At 51.9% G+C, this 20,768-nt stretch overlaps 5 protein-coding genes across 5 annotated transcripts; 2 read left to right on the plus strand and 3 right to left on the minus strand.

The window, feature by feature from the left end:
* Positions 1 to 4,637: 4,637 nt before the first annotated feature.
* On the plus strand, positions 4,638 to 6,461 carry BBA_00570 (retrograde regulation protein; the record flags this gene model as incomplete). The annotated part of the gene is made up of 2 exons (XM_008595667.1): positions 4,638 to 4,741; positions 4,805 to 6,461. 2 exons carry the CDS (start codon positions 4,638 to 4,640, stop codon positions 6,459 to 6,461), a joined length of 1,761 nt encoding a protein of 586 aa, XP_008593889.1.
* A 142-nt stretch (positions 6,462 to 6,603) lies between these two features.
* Positions 6,604 to 8,767, minus strand: BBA_00571 (uncharacterized protein; the record flags this gene model as incomplete). Its single annotated transcript, XM_008595668.1, has 5 exons — positions 6,604 to 6,974; positions 7,029 to 7,371; positions 7,425 to 7,756; positions 7,825 to 7,939; positions 8,054 to 8,767. 5 exons carry the CDS (start codon positions 8,765 to 8,767, stop codon positions 6,604 to 6,606), a joined length of 1,875 nt encoding a protein of 624 aa, XP_008593890.1.
* Positions 8,768 to 13,094: 4,327 nt separating this feature from the next.
* BBA_00572 (glyoxalase/bleomycin resistance protein/dioxygenase) lies at positions 13,095 to 13,567 on the minus strand (the record flags this gene model as incomplete). Its single annotated transcript, XM_008595669.1, has 2 exons — positions 13,095 to 13,275; positions 13,323 to 13,567. 2 exons carry the CDS (start codon positions 13,565 to 13,567, stop codon positions 13,095 to 13,097), a joined length of 426 nt encoding a protein of 141 aa, XP_008593891.1.
* A 436-nt stretch (positions 13,568 to 14,003) lies between these two features.
* Positions 14,004 to 14,609, minus strand: BBA_00573 (uncharacterized protein; the record flags this gene model as incomplete). The annotated part of the gene is made up of 1 exon (XM_008595670.1): positions 14,004 to 14,609. One exon carries the CDS (start codon positions 14,607 to 14,609, stop codon positions 14,004 to 14,006), a length of 606 nt encoding a protein of 201 aa, XP_008593892.1.
* Positions 14,610 to 17,193: 2,584 nt separating this feature from the next.
* Positions 17,194 to 20,644, plus strand: BBA_00574 (choriogenin Hminor; the record flags this gene model as incomplete). The annotated part of the gene is made up of 3 exons (XM_008595671.1): positions 17,194 to 17,203; positions 17,255 to 18,381; positions 18,437 to 20,644. 3 exons carry the CDS (start codon positions 17,194 to 17,196, stop codon positions 20,642 to 20,644), a joined length of 3,345 nt encoding a protein of 1,114 aa, XP_008593893.1.
* Between the last annotated feature and the right edge of the window lie 124 nt (positions 20,645 to 20,768).

Below are 20,768 nucleotides of genomic sequence, written 5' to 3' on the forward strand. Positions count from 1 at the left end.
GAACGTGCGCCACGCCACACAAGACGGCATCATCTGATGCAGCAATGGTCAATTGGAATCCGACGACGCTCATGCCTCTGCTCGTGAGGTTCTGACCACGGAAACGAGGGGCATCTCGCCTAAGCAACGTGGCAACCTACTTTCACCATCGTGCTACGCCAATGTGTATAACTTGTAAAAGTCTTGGTCAATCGTCTGTGGCGGTGAGGCGCACACCGAGACCACAGGTCTCAGACTACAGAGAGGAAAAAAGGCACGAGTCCCCACACATCCTAGAATAGTCGAAGACGACTCGGCAAATGTGAACAGTCGTCTCTGGGGGCATTGCTGCTGTCGCATCTGTCGAGCCACTCGTCGTGCTTTTTCCCGCTTCCCTCGTGGTTGGCCATGAGCTGCCGGCGGACCATATGTCCTGTGTCTCATCCCGGGCAGCGGCACAGCGGAACCGTTGTACTGGAATAGAAAAGGGTGCACCAGACCCGTGTGCTCCGTAATCTATACGCAATGGGTAACTAGTAACTTCCGGCAAAGAACAGAGAACTGAAGGTGGGTGGCTGGCAAACTGGCTGGCGTTGCAACCCACACGATGCCGCCCCCCCCAACAACTCTCATTGCCAGACTGGCCAGACAGATTGCAGCTTTTGCATCACTAGTCGGCCCTAATGAAGCATTCAGGCGTGGTCTCCCACTGCGCCATCCCGCGATGCACCACTGCGACTCTGACTTTCTCCATCTTCTGTGCGTGGCAGCTGCTTCGAGAAAGGGCGTGGTCGGACCGGGCGATGAGAAAACAAACGCTGTCGAAAAAAAGAGGACTAGTATCTAGGACTGCTTGTTTGAGATATCATCAAAAGGGGCGTCATCAATGCATTGGCAACCTCGACTGAAAAGAAAAGGCCCGCATGCGCACACCAGAGAGATAAATTCACATGGGGGGGATGTGCTTCTCTCTGAACGTTGCCGTGAAACGCGTCTGGCGCGAAAGCAACGCGTCATTAACGCGAGTGGTGAGCAGAAAAAGAAGCGTGAAGTGGGGTGACAGAGCCACTAAAGAAAATGGGGCTCGACAACCACCTCAGCCAATGCGGGCCGTGCCTGGTCACGTCCTCGCTAACCCGAGTATGGCGTAGCTGCTGAGCAACGCAATACGACGCTGTCATTCTCACTCAACTGCGTGCACTCATCAACGACAACGCTCACAGCCACGGCATTACGCAGGCTAGTCTTTGCCCGTTGAAACACGCGGACAATCTTGTCTCGAAACGTGGGCGGTCTGTTATTGGACCGGATCCTAGGCTATAAAAGATATCGGCTCATTAGCCTGCTTCACGGAGTGGGAGAAGCACCGCCCAGTCTGTCGGCCGCGTGCCATTCATTTCACTACCAAATGAGCAATTCAAAACTCGTTTCGGCATCTGCTGATTATCAACGTGGTTGCGTGGCTCTACATACGAATACATACTACTACCCATGTGCCGGACTACGTTTGTGCTGTGCGCGCCGCCAACAAGGTGATTGGACACGCTCTCGTCACAAAGTGACAGCTTCATCCCCCCTGCAGCCATTCACACCTCGCTTCTCGTCCATGCGGCGCGTACATCAATACATAGACATATACTGGGACCGCATAGATACAACTACCACCAAATCTGCGGGGTATGACGCCAACCATCAAGTGCAACCATCTTCGAACCCTGTGGCGTGAGGATGCAAGCTAAGCAATCAAGCCCTCTTTGTTCCCCCGCCCCGCCGCGTGACAATGCAGCCGTGGCGTCGCAATACGCAATTGGCCGATCAAAAAACATGGGGTGTCGAGGACAAGAAGGGAAAAAAAGTGAGCCAGCTGGCATGGCATCTTGGGTTCCCAGGCCTTGGGGGGAAGGCTGTGTCTAAGAGTCCCGCTCTCGGGCATGCATGCGTGATGTAAACGAGGTTGCAGTGCAAGTTCTAGATTGAATGTTCCAACCCGTCATCACGTTCAAGTTCAACTCGGCAAAACGGATATCCATTTATTGCCGGGCCTTTGGCGAGAGGGCAATGAGCCGCTACGAAACTGTGTACGAATAAGCTCATGGTATTGACCATGATGGGCGGCGCTAGGCGCATGGCCCGATGTATCTGCCCACCGTCGTTGCGTCATGCATTTCACACCGAGCATCAAACGGTGCGCTACCCCAAATGTTCGGCTGCAGCTCGACGATAGATTTCATCGCTTCTAGCCTACCTAATTCGTTGGCCTGCGACTTAATGGAAGTGCCAGCCTCGGATTCTTCCACGAATTAGGGAGCAGGCCACAAGCCAATGATTTCCGAGGTTTCATAGGTGGCTGCAACTCTTGTGCTCTCCTACCAATCATACGCAGAAAAGAAATCAGCCAGGTCTCTTCCATCTCTCGCGTTGCTCAAAATGTAGAGAGGCTAGGTCGAATTGGCGAATCAAAATGCAGGACGGGCTGCAGCCAACGTAACCTCACGCTGCATTGTTGCACTAGTTAGGTGAGGGCTATTACATGAGCTGCCGAAAAAGAGCTGCGCATGAGTTTAAGAATAAAAGAAGATGAGAAAGGATAAAGGAGATAAAGGGCAAGAAGATGTATCACTGAAGTGCCTAGAAGAATCGAGAGCATATACGAGTAGTTTTGATTTTCAAAGCAATTGTTAGGCTCCAGCTCCAAGTAGAGCAGCGCTCATCTTCGTCACCCACTCGAGCTCTCATCTCATCCGCAACTTGTTTCACCCACCGGCGCACAGCCATTGGTGTGACGTTTGTCCTACGTGTTGCGCGAACCTGTTGTGCTACAAAAACAAAAACAAAGGCCATCAGAAACAACAGAAGATTCCGATTGCTCGTAGTCTTTTCTGTCGCCGCGGCAATGTGAGCAAATTTTTTGCGCGTATTGGCCAACACTACCAGACACACCAGACGACTTTTTATTTTACAAAGTGTTTTCGATTTATTATTTGCGGACCTCTTTGTGCCAGGGGTCCTTGTCATCGAAATAACGATTAAATAGAGCGCAGCCAGCAATATCACTTGAGCCACGTAGCTGTTGGCCCGATAATCGACTGGGACCTGCATGACGAGTTGTTCTTGCGATCTGCCAGGGGTTTTTTTTTTTTTTTTAAATTCTTGAGCTCGGACCAAGACTTGACCTGCAAAGATATTGTCCTGTCAACAGCTGCTCCCCTGCTTAGCGGCAAGGTACCGAAAAGCAATGTTTTTTCCAAGATCGAAACAAGACGTAAAAACATGCATGGGTTAATGCAACATGAATATGTGCCAGGACGCGCGCGCCTCTTCATCTCGACGTGAGCCCACCCCGTGTAGGAGCGGCCTGCATCTAGGCCCGGCGACACGCCCATTGACTGCAGCTCTGTGCTAACTAGTTACGGCTTCTGATCCAAGACTTTTTGCTGTCCCAGCCGTGTGTGCGACAGAAGTGTGGCGTGTGAGTGGTGGTAGACAAAATTTCACCGCGCAGCCCAATGGGCTGACCCCTCTGAACGCCGGCACGAGCCGGATCTTTACGCGCTGTGGCGCAGCAGACGGCACAGAGAGAGACAGAAAAGGACAAAGAGAGAAAGGGGAATGGAATGGGGAAGATCATGCAACTTGGCTGATGGATGCAACCGAACTGCGTGCGAGTGGTGATTTGTGCGCACCCTTTCCGATGCGTGCTTCCAAGGTAGGTTGTCGACAATGAATGTTGACAGCTGGAGGGAAAGAGCAAGAATGTAAAAGCAGACCATCTGTTATTACAAGTAAATATCAAACAAAGAAAAGATGTGGCGCCACGACTGTATTAGAATGTCTTGCCGTCGCCGCGCTACTAGTATCAAATGCTCCCGGTAATCATTGGTAATAACTCTCGAAATGCGCCTGAGCGGGACATACGACTAATTCTCGATATTTGATTAGCTGGTAGGTTATATAGATATACATCTTTGATGTTTTCACTCAATCGTGTGGGCGACTAAGGGCATCGATTCTGTGCGGGGCTCAGATCGCGGGGGCAGCAACAAAGCCTTCTTTCCACATTCTTCCATAGTTTGCTCTGCTACATTCACTAGGGATGTCCGGGTTTTATTCATTGGTATTTACCGATTAGATTTGACACTAGTTTCGAAAGAATTTTGAAATGGTTGTATACCTTACAGGCTTACAACTTTAAACACAGCAGCGTATGAGTGACGGCTCCTTCGCTATCCACTTTCGGCCTAGCCCTGGCGTGGTTGGCAGCCCGAACAAAAAAAGCAAAATCTACAACGTAACGCGACGCTGGGTTGTCCACAAAGAAACTTGGCCCAGATAATCGTTGTGCGACATGTGCACTGCCAAAGTTTGCAATTCCGCTACTGCACACTCATATGCATGTCATACAGGTAGCCTGTAATACCATCTTGTCTAGAAGCCCATTTTGGTGCCGTATTGGTGCGGGCAGACTTGTGATAGCTGCGCGACCCGCATTTCTTTTGCCAACCGCAAACGGGAGCTTCACCACCTCGTTTCGGTCAGCAACAGACATAATCTGAACAATATACTCAGCCTCGTGCCAGTTTTGAACCCTGATGCTGCGTGCTATTGAGCTTCAATTATCTCTGATATTGTTCAACTTGCCGCTGTAAGCCCTTGACGCAATGGCAGCCACCGACATTGTCACCATCGACAACCTGTCGACAAAACTGCCGCAATGGCGTCCTGACGCAGCCAACCACCTATACGCCATCGTAGACATGGGAAGGTAGGCATCTGCTTTCAAAATCATTCCTATTGCTCTTCGTTGCGACGCTAACCCCATCACCAGCAACGGCATCCGCTTTTCCATCACCTCGCTGGCCCCTCCATTCTCAAGGCTGCTGAACCCTCTCTTCTCCACGCGCGCCTCCATCTCGCTATTTGACGCGCTCAAGCCTTCTTCTTCCGGCGGACTTGAATTTCCTCAGCAGACCGTCGTCGACGTGGCTGAGGCAGTGGCGAGCTTCCACCGCGTCGCTGTCGCGTACGGCGTACCGCCGTCACAAATGTTCATCTTCGCTACCGAAGCCATGCGCCGCGCCGACAACGCTGGCGACGTTCTTGACGCCATCAGCGCCGCCACTGACGGGCTCGGCGTGCTGATCCTTGCCCCTGAAGTCGAGACCCTCTGCGGCGCCGTCATGGGCACCCGCAGCAGCCTCGTCGGCGTACCCGGCGGGGCCCTCTTCCTCGACCTCGGCGGCGGCAGCGTCCAGATGACGTGGGTCGACACCGCGACCCCCGACTACATGGTCGAGGCGGCTATCGCAGGCTCCAGCATGCCGTACGGCGCGGCCAAGTTGCTTCGCGTCCTCGAGCAGCAGTCGGCGGCAACGCAAGAGGTCGAGATTGACACACTTCGGACGGGCATCCAGGCCGCGTACCATGGCCTCTGCGCCAGGTTTCCCGCACTTCAGGCTATCAGGGAGGCGTATGAGAGGGGCGACGAGGCCACTGTCGATGTGTACATGTGCGGTGGCGGTTTCCGGGGCTACGGTACCATGCTCATGCACGACGATGCCATCAAGCCCTACCCCATTCCCTCCATATCCACGTACACCGTCGAAGGTACCAAGTTCAAGGAGACACAGCGTATGCTGAGCATCAATACCGAGTACGATGGAAAGATTTACGGATTGTCGAAGCGTCGCCGCAAGCAGTTTCCAGCCATCGTTCATGTCGTGGAGGCCTTCGTCAGCGCAGTCCCCAACATTGGCCGCGTCACGTTCAGTGGAGGCTCCAACCGCCAAGGTGCTTTGCAGATGATGCTGCCGCCCGAGATTCGGGAGAGTAATCCGTTGCAAGTACTAGCCAATATCGCTCCCACCGACAAGCCCATCTTTGATGCTGGCCTGGACCTACTTCTGTCCAGCCTGCCGGATCCATCCATCGTTTCTAGAATGCCTACCATCCTGGCGCCAGGCCTCGGATATCTCTTCATCAAGGAACTGTGGACGCGAGCCGGCCACGAAGCAGACACCAACGCCTCCATCTCCCTTCACACGTCCATTATTCGAGATCCGGGATGCCCTGGTTTAACGCATCTGTCGCGCGCTCTGCTTGGAATCGCGCTTGCGACGAGATGGGGCTCGTTCCTTTCGCCGGCCGACGCACAGCTCGAGAAAGGCCTCATCGCCATCATCAAACGATACGGCGCCGAGACTCTCTTCTGGACAAGGTATCTGGGTGCTATCGCCGGCGTAATCGCCGAGATCTTGCCATTCTCGCCGGCCTCCGCCGAGGAACTCGAGCGAGCAGTGTCATTCAAATCAGAAATCGTGCAGAAAGAGTACAGCCGCGTCGTCAAATTATCCATCGGCATTGCCAGTGACCTTGCACGTCGCCTGGACGAAGAAGCTCTCATCGACCACATTAAATCGGCCACCAAAAATATGGGAGAGGAAAGTCCGAAAAAGGTCTCCGTCGCGATTTACAAGCGCGAGTGATTGTGTCAGAAATCAATTCAACAAAGCTATTAGACCACTGGTAGGTCACTAACTATCAAAGTCACGCTATCGTTGTTCGTTCTTCGTCTGTTGGAACTCCCAATCAAAAATCATCAAATCATTCAAAGTGGAGATGTCTCTCCTACTCGTCGTCATCATCACAATCGTCATGTCGTGAGCCCTTGGACTTGCTGGAGCTGGACTTGGGATTCCGCCGACGAGCATTGAGCTTCTTGAGCTCATGGTTGACAACGAGAGCAGCCAGCAACTTGTCAATCTCGTTGGAAGAGCCCTGGACCCGAGAGTAAAAGTCCTTGCGAGACTCAAAGAGATGCTTGGCTGTCATTTGAAGAACCTTGCTCTTGCACGCCTTGCTGGGATACTTGGAAGAGGAAAGCCAGTCGAGAGAGACCTCCAGGCTCTTCTTGGTGCGGAACTGATAGTGGTAGAAGGTGGTCATCAGAGGGAAGACCATGTCTGCCATCCATCGGTACAATCGACCATGCTCAGCAGCTGCAAATGTGTCAGTCACTGTCCTCAGGGAATGTTTAGTTGGCTGATGCTTACCGATGGGGTCAAATTCAGTGGAGCTTTTGGCAATTCTGCTCATGTGCTTCTTAAAGGTGGCCAGCGTCTCACGGTAGATGAGAATAAGCTGCCACAAGCTCGCCCAGATGGCGAGACGCTCGTCGGGCTTGGTGGAGCCTTGCTGAGCGAGGATCTCATCCAACTCCTTGAGGATGTCGTGCTCGATGAAGCGTGCGCCCTGTCGGGCAATGTTTCTCAAGCGCGCCTGCACGGAGAGGGGCAGGCTGACAAACTTGTTGGTCGGGTCACGGCACCAAAATGCATCAGTCTTCCAGATGCGGAAGAAGCAGTTGAGCTTGTGCACATTGCTCACGAGGCGATGCTGTCAAGTGTTAGAGGCAGGTTCGCAACAGTTTGGAAAAATATTGCGCTTACTCTTGGGAGACCTTCGCCATCTTGATGGTAGGCAAGCATGAAGCTTTGGAGAGCATAACGAAATTTGGTGGTGTGCTCGCGCTTGATCTCTTCTTCGACCCACCCCTGCAGTTGCCCGTGGCTCGGGACCTCATCGCGGGGAAAGTCGGCCATACGGAGGCCTCCACTTTCATTGGCATCTTCTTGAGGACGGTATGCCTGCACGGTGACCCGAAGGGGGGCGGAAGAAGAGTCCTTGGTCAGGTAGAGGAGGATTTTCTTGGGGTTGCCAGTGTGAAAGCGCGGGCCGTGACACATCATCTCTTCCTCGGCAGCATCTTCGGACCAGATGTCTGGGAGCGGGACGGGTTAGCTGTGGGGTGCTTATCGGTGACAGGGGGGGTGCGGAGCCGATCCGTACCTGGGATTCTTCCAATCACGGGCCATGTCATACCGGGAGTGACACGGTTGCATACGAGGTGGGAGTGCTCGGGGAAGGCCTTCCGGCACGTGGGACACACACCACTTTCATGACACTGCATCGGGGTACAACGGGCGTGTAAGTCAGCAAAGGTGGCACACGATTGGATTTTGGGCAGCAAAACAGATGGCTTGCATGCAGGCGGGAACGGGGGCGACCAATGACTTACACGAATCTTGGAGACACGGCAGGGTACGCATGCACCAGACTTGCGGACGTCTGCGGTCTGCATGGGATCCTGAAGCTGGCGGTGCCTCTTCTCGACCTCATTACTAGAACGACGACGCTTGAGGCTGGCCGCGGCAGCAGTCTCTGGCGACCTTGCATCATGCAACTGGACGTGGCTTGGGTACCCAACAGGCAGCTGCTTGGGGGAAAGCTCGCCTTGAGGATAGGTCCACTCGTCATCTCGCGACTTGGCCTCGCTGAGGGCGATTCTGGCATAGTGAGCATCGTGGACCGCATCGAGGACCGACGAGGACGAGCCAGAATGCTCCGAGGGCGAGGTGCTGCCGGCGGCAACTAGCTCGGGTGGGGAGTGGCTAGTGGTGTAGTCGGACGGCGGGGACGGGGCCTCATCGTCCTCGTCGGAGCGAAACGAGGCATTCATCCTGTAAAAGTCGGATTGCAGGGCCTCGAGGGAAAAGGCATCAATGGGGTACGACTCGGCACCGGCAAACTCCTTGGACAATTGGTAGTAGTCTTCGGGCAGCTGCCAGTTGGACTGGTTGACGGAGGATGCAGAGGGAAAGGTGCCAATGTCTTGGGTATCCTGGTAGTAGGAGTTCCAGTCAAAGACTTGGTGGAAGAGCTCGTCCTCCTCGGAGGCAGGAGGAGAGGAAGGGATGCGGGAAACAGATCTGCTACCTCTATACGACTCCATTTCTTCAGAAAGAGCTGGGACCCGGGGCAAGCCGCGTGTGTAAGTCACGGGGGCCTAGGCGAACGAGGGTAGAGGGGGGGGGAGGGGTGTGTGGACTATTCCGGTGGAACTCTGTGTCTTTCGATTGCGCCGCAGCCGTGTCTTTGCAGGCCGTTTGTGCTTTGGTTCCCTCGTGTCTTTCTTCTTTGGGACACAGAGTGGTGCTACTCCTTGCAGTAGCCTGGCTTTGCTTTGCTGCTGAGGAGGGGGGGCGTCGCTCACCGAGAACGACACACAGCAGGAATCCTTGCTTTCCTTGCAAATTGGGGAAAGGCAACTTGCAGGGTGGCTATAGTAAATTGGTGGTATGGCACAAGGACAACCACCGTTTTGGTGTGTGGGAGGGTGTGAGTGGAGGTGGCTGTTGGGTTGTATATGGTGATGGTGTTTTCAAGCCTATTGGTGTCAAAGAGGCTATCAAGATGGTTTCAGTCTTGGTCTTTCTTTGGTCTTTTTGCAAAAGTGAAGTCAATTGAAGTACAGCTTTTAGAAGGAAAGACTTTTGAAAAGAGGAGAGGGACGTAGTACTATACCACCCAAGGCCCGGAGGCCGGGTACCCTCCTTGGGGCCCTTCTTTTTAGTTTCTCATTCATCATTCAACGCTCGTCCCGCTGTCATGCCCGTTCGACTTACACCATCGTCAGAAAGTGCATTTTCGGTGTGGCAGGCCTGGTTGATTGGCTCATTTGGCTCTTGGCCCACAGTTTTGGGCCAATGAATCATGCTACCCTCACCGATTTTGAACATTTCGAGCCGGCCTCTGATTGGTCAGTTTTGTAAACCGGCCTCGTCGCATTCTTTGCTCCTTACATGCTCAATTGAATTGCTGTCTGGCAATACTGGGTAGAAGGAGATTGCGTAATGGTCGTCAAGGTGTTTTTTTTGTTTGCGCCTGGTCTTATCGGGACGCAGTGCCCTGCGGCCGTACAGGGTGTCGGAGTTGGGGCGACCCGCTGGTCGAACGTCTTTTAGGATCATCGCCGGTTTTGGGGCAAGAGGAGGAAGGACAAAAGGTGTTTGCTGGGATACGGAGAATATAAGGAAGAAAAATAAAAGAAACCTTTTTTTTTCTTGCTTCGAATCGCATTCTGCACTAAACTAGCGTAACAAGTTTAAAGAAACGGAAACCAGATAACTTATCCCTGTCCAGCTCAAGCAGGTACGAGATTGAGAAGGGGGAAGCCAAGACTGGGCGATGACGAGAAAAAAGAGGCCATTACTACCAAGTTGTGGCCCGGGTCTGCGTGCAACGCCAACACGAGGTGGTGCCCCGGGGGTGTGCGCGCGTATCGGCAAAAGAGGCAGAGAGGAGGAAGAAGAGGTATGGTGGCATGGGCGAGATGGGATTGGGGCCATTTGCTCAATTCCAAGCCCGACAAGAGGAGGTATATGGATGGGAACCACTTACTGAAGGACAGCAACGACGAGGATGGGGTTCCGGATACTTGGGATTCGGTTCCGGCGTGTTGGCTAGCTGCGCATTAGCATGTTTGGGCTTGGTCTTGTACCCGAGCTAGGCATGGGGTTGGCCAAGCTACGCAGGTCTTTATTTTTTTTTTTTGTTCTGTTTTGCGAAATTTGTATTATTGACATTTGTCTACGTGGAGAGACAGATGTTGCAACACGCAGCCGGAGGATGGATGAACGGTGCTTTGGCAGCCGGCCATCCGTCTGGGTTTTCAGTCTAGCGGGCGCGGAGAAGATATCCATCTACATACAGGATTTATAACGGTTGAGAAAAAAACGATTAAAAATTGAAATGTTTAAAAGGCCCCGATGGCCAGTGATCAATAAGAAATCGTCAATCGAATAAGAATAGAGGTTGGTAAAAACAAAAAATGGAAAAAAAAAAAAAAGGCGTCGCCAGGCACAGGAACCGAAAAGTGTGACCGGGGGGGTCCTGAAACCGAAAAGCCTCATGCACAATTTCTGCAAGGTCTTTAAGAAAAAGAAGAAAAGGGAAAAAAAAGGCTGCATGTTGTAGTTAGTGTACTGATACAAAGTGTGACAGGGAGAACCAGCAGGCCGGGTTCGTTTGAGGGCGGGCGACCCCACGTTGTCGGGACATGCATGGCGTTTTTGGTCTACATGGATGGGCTTGCTTCTACACACCCCGGCAAAGTTTTGTCGAAAAAGAAAAGAGAAGAGCAAAGAAGAGAGGATTCAAAGAAATATAATGATTAAATAAAACAGAAACAGACAGAGATGAGCACGCACATTTTGCACGATTCAAGCTGCAGAGAGCGGCCGTCAAGGGAGGAGGGGTGGACCAGGTCCTACAGGTCCTACAGGTCCTACAAGTTGGTTGAAAAGCATAGCCTGCCTCTGACCACTTTGTACCGAGTACACTGTGGTTCTAGCTCACAGCATGTACATGGCGGTCAGTAATAAACAGGAGTGACAGACAGCAAGGTTCTGTGCTTTTTTTTTTTTTCCTTTTCTTCTTTTCTTCTTCTCTTGTGACCTCGAGATCCCAGCTACCGTTGCCGATCGATCCGTAATAATAACGGTGTACCTGACATGATTTGACACATGATTCAAATGCATGTACGTCTTCTTCTTTTTTTTCTCGGGCGCGCCTTGTTAATAATAATTTGTGTGTGGCGTGTTGGCCGACTGCGGAGGGACCTGCAGCCGGTGTACTAAACGTTTTTTTACAAAAATTTTGGCGTGATCCAGGGCCGACAGTGCAGGGAGGAGGGGCCCCCCCAGTGTTCTAGAAGGCGGCAGATGGAAAGGTTCCGTTCTGTTGGCGCAAGGTCCCCCAAATGCGGTGAGACATTGTGGCCCGGTTATCGCTGGTGCATTTACGTATTATGGCCTAAAAAAGAAAAAAACTGCCATTGTGATTACTGAATCATGGTAAAATCTCATGTCGGCACTTGACTTGTTTTCTTGACTGATTCATTTATTTCTTTTCTTTTCTTGTCTTGTCTGTTTTGTTTTGTTTTGTCTTGCGAGCGCTCGGACTTTTGGCGCACCTGGAACAACCAATGCGCATCTTTACGTTGTTTTTTTTTTCTGCTTTTTACTCTTTAAATCATCATCTTGTTATCATGTTTCAGCTCAGACTCAGCCTAGATGTGAGGGCGAATGGAACGACGAGAATGTGATTGGGAAAGCGTTTAGTTTAGGAACTTCTTTTTTTTTAATTGTTTTCTTGGTTGAGGGGGAGGGGTGTAGAGAACCCCAGTCGGCCGTTTGCTCCCGTGATCTCCGGCTGATGCGAGCGAGGCCGGAGGGGTCCGCGCCACGGTCCGTGAGGGAGGGGCGTCTTTTTCCCAGTAGGTGCGGTTGAACAAGGACCCCGGGGAAAAACAAGTTCAAGACAAGGTTCAAATTGGCAGAAAACCAAGCTTTTTGCACTTAAAACAGACAATAGTGACTACACGGCTAATAATGCGAAAATCTGAATTGTGTTTCTACTCTTGGGCATGCATACAATCAGCGCCCGTCATTGGCTAGATTGGTCGTTGTATGTCAACTAATGCGGCGTTACTGCAGTCTTGATGTGTGTAGGCCTGACCTAGCGCAGAGCCAGATTGATGGCGGCTGGCGGCCCAACATGGCAGCAGCAATTAAGCAAGTTGCATTTTTATGTTTTACAGCACTCGCGGATCAGGCAGTTCTTTGTGACACGCCAATTGCCAGTAAGTTGTTGTGGGCGGCGAGCCGAGCCCGACTTACGCCATGCAAAAGTCACTTTAGGTACAGCAAGAGAGTGCTCTAGCCAGCTTTATAAGACAATCAAAGCTTAAATGGAAGTCTTTGTGCATACATATATGTGTCTGTGTGTGTATAGTAGTTTATTGGATGACTATAAATGCTCCCTGCCCTTCAAACTTGCCTTGATCGACTTTCCTCAACACTTTCATCACTCTCGTTGGTTTTGTTCTCGTGATCCTTCTTTGCTTCATCATCATGGCAATTGATCCTGTATTGAGTCAATATTGATACATGGCGCAACTGAATGTTTGCTGTATTTATTACTGTCGCGCGCTCTTTGGTGCGACTCGTCAGCAAAGGCTGTGAGACTACATGTGGCTGCCACGCCTAATGCCAGGAACAGAGCGAACGGTAACGAGTCAATATACTTTTTAAAGACGCACATCATGCTATCTTCAGGGGAGCTTTAGGGATTCCTACTCGTCGTGCGAGGGTGATCCCGATAATGATATCGAGTACACGGCCTAACTGTATCGCTCGGGGCGCTGCCGGGCCTTCACACTAAGCAGTGTAGAATTGACATTTCACGCGCCTTTCTTCATGGTAAAGACCAGCTCTTTTCTACTCTTTGCGACACACAACTTCGACATTGTTGCCCATCGGATCAATTACAAACGCAGCGTAGTAATGAGGACCAAAATGCGGCCGAGGACCCGGCGCTCCATTGTCCTTGCCGCCCGCAGCCAAAGCCTTTTCGTAAAATGCGTCTACCTTGCTGCGCTCTAAAAACACATCACATATCCTGTCAGCGAGGGCACAAATGATTCGAGAGACCCTAATTGAGAATACTCGCCGTCAGCTGCAAAAGCCCAGTGTGCGTAAATCTTGTCCGCCACCGCCGACTCGACCATGCCCGACAGCCAAAAATCCGCCCTGTTCGCCATGGGGCTGTTCTTGTCGCCTAGAGCGACGAGCTTGTCGTCAAACATGGAGATGAGCTTCTCGTAGCCGAGCGGTGCGAGAGCGGCAATGTAAAAGTCGACGACTGCAGGGTACTTGTCCTGCGGGACTGAGAGGGCGACGTGGTCAAACATGTTCGGGGGAACGAGAAAAAGGTGTAATGTAGAAAATTGTAATTATTTGGATGATGGGATTGAGGGGGGGGGGGTCAATTTATGTCTTTTTGAGTTGCATTGGGGCTTGGTCTTGGGACGTGTGCAGATCGAGAGGAGAAAAGAGGCGTACGCTGGGTGAACTTTGTAAGAACTAGTTCACGCCAAAATTCACGACGAAGCCTGAGATGACGTGGGGCACTGCAAAAGTGCAAAAAGGGCTCGGTCTAGCTTATGACTGGTTGCGATGATCCCATACAAGGAATCTTGATATGACTTGGTGTCATTGTCTGATGCACACTTGACTTGGTGTCGTCTCGTGTCATCACCACCTGCACAAGATAACATCGAAGCAGCTCTTCACTCACGCAGGCTCTGTGCATCTTGGCTTGAGTGAAGATGCTGCAACTGCATTAAATTACCAAGTTTTGATGGTTTCATCAGAAATGTCGAATCTGCCAATCCGTTCGCGCTCGATGGCGTATGCAATGTTCTTTAACGGATCGAAGCGATTGCCCAGCGGCAACCACGTATCAGCAGCATCTACCGCGAACACAACAAGATGATACTCATCAGGGTCTTCCTTTGTGTCCTTATCTGGGCCGTCCCTCCATCCGGAGACGAGACGACCTGCGCCACCGGTAGTCATTCCTGGATTGTCCTTCAATTGCCGCTCAAAATCGGGCCGTAAGTGCGGCTTGACACTAAACCTGTGCAGCTCCAAAACGCCAGCGTCTGCCATGACACTGTCAATGCAGAAGTGGTGATGGTCGATCCATTCAGAATCACCGAGTTCGATAATGTTTTCGACGCTCTCTTGGTCCACGTAGACCTCGTCGAGCGACTCGAACTGGCCCAAGGCGTACGAGCAGTCTCCCCACCGGCCTCGTTGAAACCACGAAAACCCGTGATCCGCAAGGGTGACCAGGCTGGTCTTTATCTTCTTGTGGCGAGCGAGTTTCTCAGGAATGTCTCCCGTTTGGTCTGGGTGGATTCGTATCCGTGCTATCACAGATATGGCCATTCTGAAGATCTATCGCTTGGCAAATGCTGTGGCGTGAGAATGGTGGATAAATTGCCAAAGCTGCGATGGAAAGCTTCAGGTGACATTCTACTGTATTTACAATACACCCGAATGGTGTATTGGCATCCTCTTCGACGGTTGCTGACTCTGGAGAACAATCAGGTTCGAGGCGCGCGCTATCTCAAGGGCTTGCCTTTGTCAGGACGAACAGCCTACTCACTGATGACGTACTTGATGGCATCTATAGGACCTTGCGATCTCGTCGCCTCGATTCATCCATCACATGCATGTTTTACAACAGCTTGCATGCTTTGTGATTGAAAACCTGTCGCGCGTCGCCGTTTTCGACCCCGTCAGCCCAAACAACTGTGTCGCCTGTCAGGCGGTGACTTGTGTAACACAGGTGTGTTCCCATCACTCTTCTCTCCGACGCAGTATTTCAGTACCTCGTGAGACTGCTCCTGGCGCATGCTGACTAGTACAGGAATGTGGCCGCTTGTTGAACTGCTGATGATATTCCCGTCACTCTTCTCTCTTACGCAGTCTTTCAGTACCTCGAGAGACTGCTCCTGGCGCATGCTGACTAGTACAGAAATCTGGCCGCTTGTTAACAACTGCTGCTCATGGCACAGGAAACCTTTGAAGCCGCCTAGAAAATTGCCCCATGTGATGCAAAGTGGCAAGCGGGTATCATTTATATCGAAAATAAGCGCATACCTGTTTGGGGCACTGCGGGGCAACAGTTACGCAGCTTCAAAGTTTAAACCGACTTTATAGATTCCTAGGCGGGTTGCTGTGGGCATCGCCAACCGCCTAGAAAACTAACTGCCCGGCCAACAAAGTCAACAATACGAGGCGACCAATGTAATCAATATTTACCCGCAAAGTCAGTCGAACCTGAGGAAACGGGGTTAAAGAGACTGCCAAGTCTCATGACACAGACAGTCCCCATCTGTTTTGCCTCGCCACACTGGCGGCATCCACTGGGTGACGCTGTGCGCCCACAGAAAACCTGTGGGCGTAATAGTTCTTTTTTTAACTCGTTGTCGGTCTGCAGATGGGGACCATTGTACCCATGCGGTTGTACCTGGCAAAGAGTGACGTCGCATCAGGCTGTCTGCTTTATTTGGAGAGTCAGCGGCCATTCGCGCGTGGAAAAAAAAAATGTTGGGAGAGCAGAAACTGAATCTGGCCATGGCCGAGACTATTTTCCGCGGGCCTGGGCGCATATTTGCTATTTGGCGCTTTGTGAAACAGGTCATTTCCGCCTAGGGCTCGCTGTTTTAATATATAATACCTGCCGAGTATTAAATAGCATATTCGTCTGCGTGTCCTTCTTTCAGCCAGCCCCTTGAGAAGTCGCAGCGACGAAAAGGCACTTGAGAACAGGAGAGCGGTCTAATATTCAGGGGTTTCACAAATACGGAGTAATAGCATGTTGAGAAACAAGATTAGATCCTTGTAATCCGAAAAGCTGGTGGAAAAAGCCGGACCCTCATAAATCATTCTCAGCATAATTGACCAAAAGAGGTGATGATGAGCGGTCGGCGTTCCAGATAATTGATTGCTAGTTTGCTAGTTGGCTCAGACAGGCGAAAAATCTCCGACATGCTGGACGCTGGCAACAGAAGCCGCGGAAAGGATGCAAATCACTCCATACTCTGTAATCCAACTTTTAATGGTGTTGCGGCTTGTTGCATCAATGAGGTTTATTGTTCGAGCCGTGGCTGAGGCTGACTGATGAAAATGTGGCGGCCCTGGAACTTGTTAGGCAGTGAGGTTGCCAGCTGGCAGCAAACGGACATGTGATTAAAATAGAAACATGTCTCGTAGCCCTTTTTCACCTCCTTCATCCTCACATGTCTTCTGCTTCAGTTGGCTTCATCTGAACCGTTTTTCGCTCGTCCCGCTCTCAGACACAACCATCACCGTGGTCGACAGCATCGCTTTTCTTTCCCTCAGTTCTCCCTACCGCAACGTCCTACCGCTAAAACGTCATCCTGTCCCCACCGTATCCAACGCCAACCCCGTCCGCCCAAGATCCATCCAGCACCGGCGCTGCGAGAACGAAAGCACAGCATTTCTCGACTATTGTACGTGCGCTGCCTTGCCTTGCAGAGCGAACCCCCCCTCCCCCCTTCTTTTGCCGGCCATCCGGTTCCCGATTTGGCGGCCCAGCCTGTGCAGCACTGCTCTGGTATGCGTGCGTCTAGATATGACGGAAGCTCCTCGTGTGGTTGCTTGGCCCTTTCGTCACACGACGCGACTCGATCCGTGTTGCATGCACTGGTGCCACTGTTGCTAATGCGTGCAGCGTGCCCTGACTCTACTTTTCCTGGCCGGCAGCTAGCAGCTGGTGGTGGCCAAGGGAAAGCATTGTTGGAGTTGCATGCCTGTCGATCAGCCCAGTACAGCACTGCCCCCCCATTAATTGCTCGTTGTGTCTGACTTATATTCCGTGCTTCTATTGTTCTAGGAATCTTGCTTGGTCTCTTGAATTTTTTCTCCTTTACCTGTCATTTTGCTTGAGCCTTTTTGCTACATGTTTTTCTGCAGCACAGAGGCTTGGTCATAGTCGCCCATCATGACCTCAAGTAAGTTTTTTCGAGCAAATTCGCTCCCTTCTTCTCTTTCTCTTTCTCCAGCCAAAAAACAACAACTGCCTCCCTCGCCCGCTGAATCCGAGAGTCCCAAGAAATCACCAGTTCGCCGCAGACCCGGCCACGACCTGTTTTCGGGCCGCAATCTTGGCTCACCTACACGAACGAGCCAGGTTGTGACACCAACAGATCGACACGACCTTCCGAGAGCACCGCCATCACCTTCGCCCCCCAGAAATCTTACCAAGACTAAGGCGCGGAAATGGGGCCAGCGTCTTTCTACCTTTCTGCCTCTGCTCACATCTTCAGCACCAGATTTGTCCTCCATCAGCATCCGCCGAAAGCCAGTTGCCTTTTCTGAGCACGGCAAAATCTCGCCAACCGAGACTCCTCCTCCACCTTACAAAGAGTACGATGCGAGCCATTCGCCGCCCATAGACCCTCTCGATACTTCTTTCGCTGCCGACTCCGGGCAGGGCCTAGCGTCAGCGCCTCTTTCTGGAGGAGATATTCATCTTGACAACACTCACGCGTTTCCCGCTCAAGCAGACCTGTCTCAAAGCAGCATTAGGTCTGTTCTCCAGACCGAGGTTCCGCATAGCGCATTGGGCATGGACGAGCAGCCTCAAATAGCCAGCGCCACCGGCCCCATTGTTCAACCTAGCTCTGAATCGCAAGTATTGCCCCGCGAAGAGACCACTCCTCAGGAACAGCCTTCGCGAAGTAGCTCTCCTGATGAGGCTACCGGCGATCTTCGCGGTCCACGGAAGCTGCGCAAAAGTTCCGACAGCGCAAAGCGACCTCGGGCAAACTCATACCAGGCTGGGCCGTCCGTTCCTGTTCCCATCATCAGACCTAGCTCAACTATGCCCATTCCTGAACTGCGAGGTCGAAGTGTCTCGTCGCAACCCACGCTATCGGTGACGGAGATTGGCGCAACGTCTTCCATGCCACCACCTCCTGTCCCTCGACCTACTTCCCGTATAGCGTCACCGAAAAATTTGAACCAAAGCCCAAGCAGAGGCCGCCTTCGCAAAAGCTGGATGCCCGGTGGCCGATCACGATCAAATTCTGTCGATGTATCGTCGCCAAGTGCTAAAATGCAAGCTTGGATCATGACTGATGAGACTAATTCCGAGTACAACCCTTCGTTCTTGAAGAAAGGGGAGAAGGTGAGATTGGATGACATGACCAAAATGTGTTTCCATACTCATATTGTCTAACTAGGTTCCGGAACTATGGAATGAAATCGGAACTGTGCTAGTCTATTTGTATCCGAGAAGTAGTGGTTGCGGACCCAGCTTCAAGGTGCCCGAGTTCACCGTCAGTTCATCATATCTCTTCAACGAATTGCTGGCTTCAGAGACGTCCTCAACGGTTGGCCACCCCCGTTCAAGGAGCTTTGGCGGCAGAGACAGCTTGTCTGTTGATGATGCTAGTCGCATGCATTCTCCGCCGATGGGCCCATCCGAGGACTTTTCAGGTGAGCTGAAACTGTACCTTCCGGTAGCGCGTCCTTCAGCTTCGACGCATCTTGTTGCACCTGGCCAAGGTGGCGACAATGAACTCGATCGCCTGATTGCCATTCGCAACTTGTTTGCTTTTCTCACTGGCCAACCCCTGGTTGGCACGAAGTCCAGACCTACAGTCTTTCTGGCCTTTTTGGAGATTGCAGATCTCTTGGAAGAATACAATTTCACCGGAATGGATGGCACGGGATTTGGAAACGCCGTGGATATGAGCTTTGGCTTCTATTGTGATTTTCTTGGTCTGTCCGACTGTAGACACAGCCGGGAAAAGACTGTTGAGGCTCTCATCCTGGGCGAGCGCATGAGAAATGTTGACCTGTACAACGAAGCATTTGCTCATGCCGCGGGCAAATACTCAGCCATCATCGATCTCCGCCTTCCGCTGTTCGAAAAGATTTCTCCGCGCACCCGACAACGTCTCGAGCGCGCACACATCGATCTGGTCAATCGGCAACAAAATGTCAACGACTACCTCGAACAATTCGAATTCCCGTCCATATTCGCCGGCATTGCCAACTCGACATCGATTTCTGAAATGAAAAACATTCGATTTAAAGCTTGGCGGAATTCGTTCTCTAGGATGCGATCCTTCATGCTTAGCTACTACAAGTCGGCATTTGGCAGTTGGCCTCCGAAAGCTAGCAGCAAGAAGAATCCTTTCATGGAGAGTGGCCTGAATCGACTCGTGTTGAAGATGCTCTACTCGGACATGTGCGCTCTGTACGATCTGCTTGTGGATAGAACCGACTTGACGTCTAGAGTCATCGATCACACTCCGGAGCTGTCATCCGACCCTGACAAGATTACTAGGTCGGCTATTCGAAACATCATGTCCGAATACGACCGCTCTAGGCCGCCTGTTTTGCCGCCCATCCCATTTGACTTGCCTCAGCTCCCGACAGTTCAGGCTATTCACGAGACGTACTCTAACTTGTCTGCGAAGAATCAAGCCAAATTCGACAAGAAACTCAAAGAACACGAGCTGCTTCTCATTCTGAACAAAGCCTACAACTACGATACCAATGCTATTCAACTCCCCTTTCTCGAGCAGTTCAAGGAATTTGAAAGCCGAGAAGCAAAGGGTAAGATGAAGCAAGATATTGTTGATCAGCGCATCGGGTATTGGATATTCCTCTATGCCGTACTCCAGTCACTTCCTATGCTGGTAATTGATGCACCAGGCCTCAAGCATACCGAGGGAACAGAATACTTCCTGTGTCAGCCTCCGATGGGACAGCCCCCGTGGGCAGAAGACGGCCAGGTCCGCAAGCTATGGTACGAAGTAGCCGGCGGCGGCGGCGTGGTTGAGCTTTCCGCAGATGCTGTTATGTACAGCGTCGAAGCCACGTACCACCGCAGCCACTGTTGGCTGGCCGCCAAGCAATGGGAGGGGCTGGATGGGGTCGATCAGGCGCCCCCCGAGCCAGTCATGTCACCACTTGAGCCGCCGCGATCCATCTTTGAGAGCAGCGACGGCACCCTTGGAGGGCCCCCTCCAGTTCCTGGTCCTAGTACGCCATCGCCGCCGTTGGGAACCCCTCCGCTGGCAGCCCACTCGCGGACTCTTTCGCCAGGTGGTGCTCGTGCAAGTAGCGCATTCCGCTCTAGCATCCTCATCGGCCTGGAGCCTCTAGCAATAGACCCGCCAGCCAGCGTCTTCGGCCCGCACCAGAGAAGCAGTTCGCTTGGTCCGCGCCCTCAAAGTGCTTTCGTGGGCCACAGTTTTTCTGGCTCTCATCTCGCTGGCATGAGTACGCCGAGAACAAGCACACCTAGCACAATTGCTCCGACCTCTGGGGCTACCTTTGATGACATCCTTGCCGGAGGAAGCGATAATAAGGCAAAGAAGGAAAAGGAAAAAGAAAAGGAGAAGAAGCCTGCCAAGAAGAAGGGCTTCTTCTTCTAGCTCAAAGCTCTTACACATTTGGTACATTTCTCTTGGAGTTACTTTTTTTTGGCATACTTTTCTTCTCGATCTTCCAACATATAGCATAGCATATTCGACATTTTAACCCGGCGCGGTAATAGTG

The sequence above is a fragment of the Beauveria bassiana genome (genome assembly GCF_000280675.1).
Source record: "Beauveria bassiana ARSEF 2860 unplaced genomic scaffold BBA_S00001, whole genome shotgun sequence".
Taxonomy (NCBI): domain Eukaryota; kingdom Fungi; phylum Ascomycota; class Sordariomycetes; order Hypocreales; family Cordycipitaceae; genus Beauveria; species Beauveria bassiana.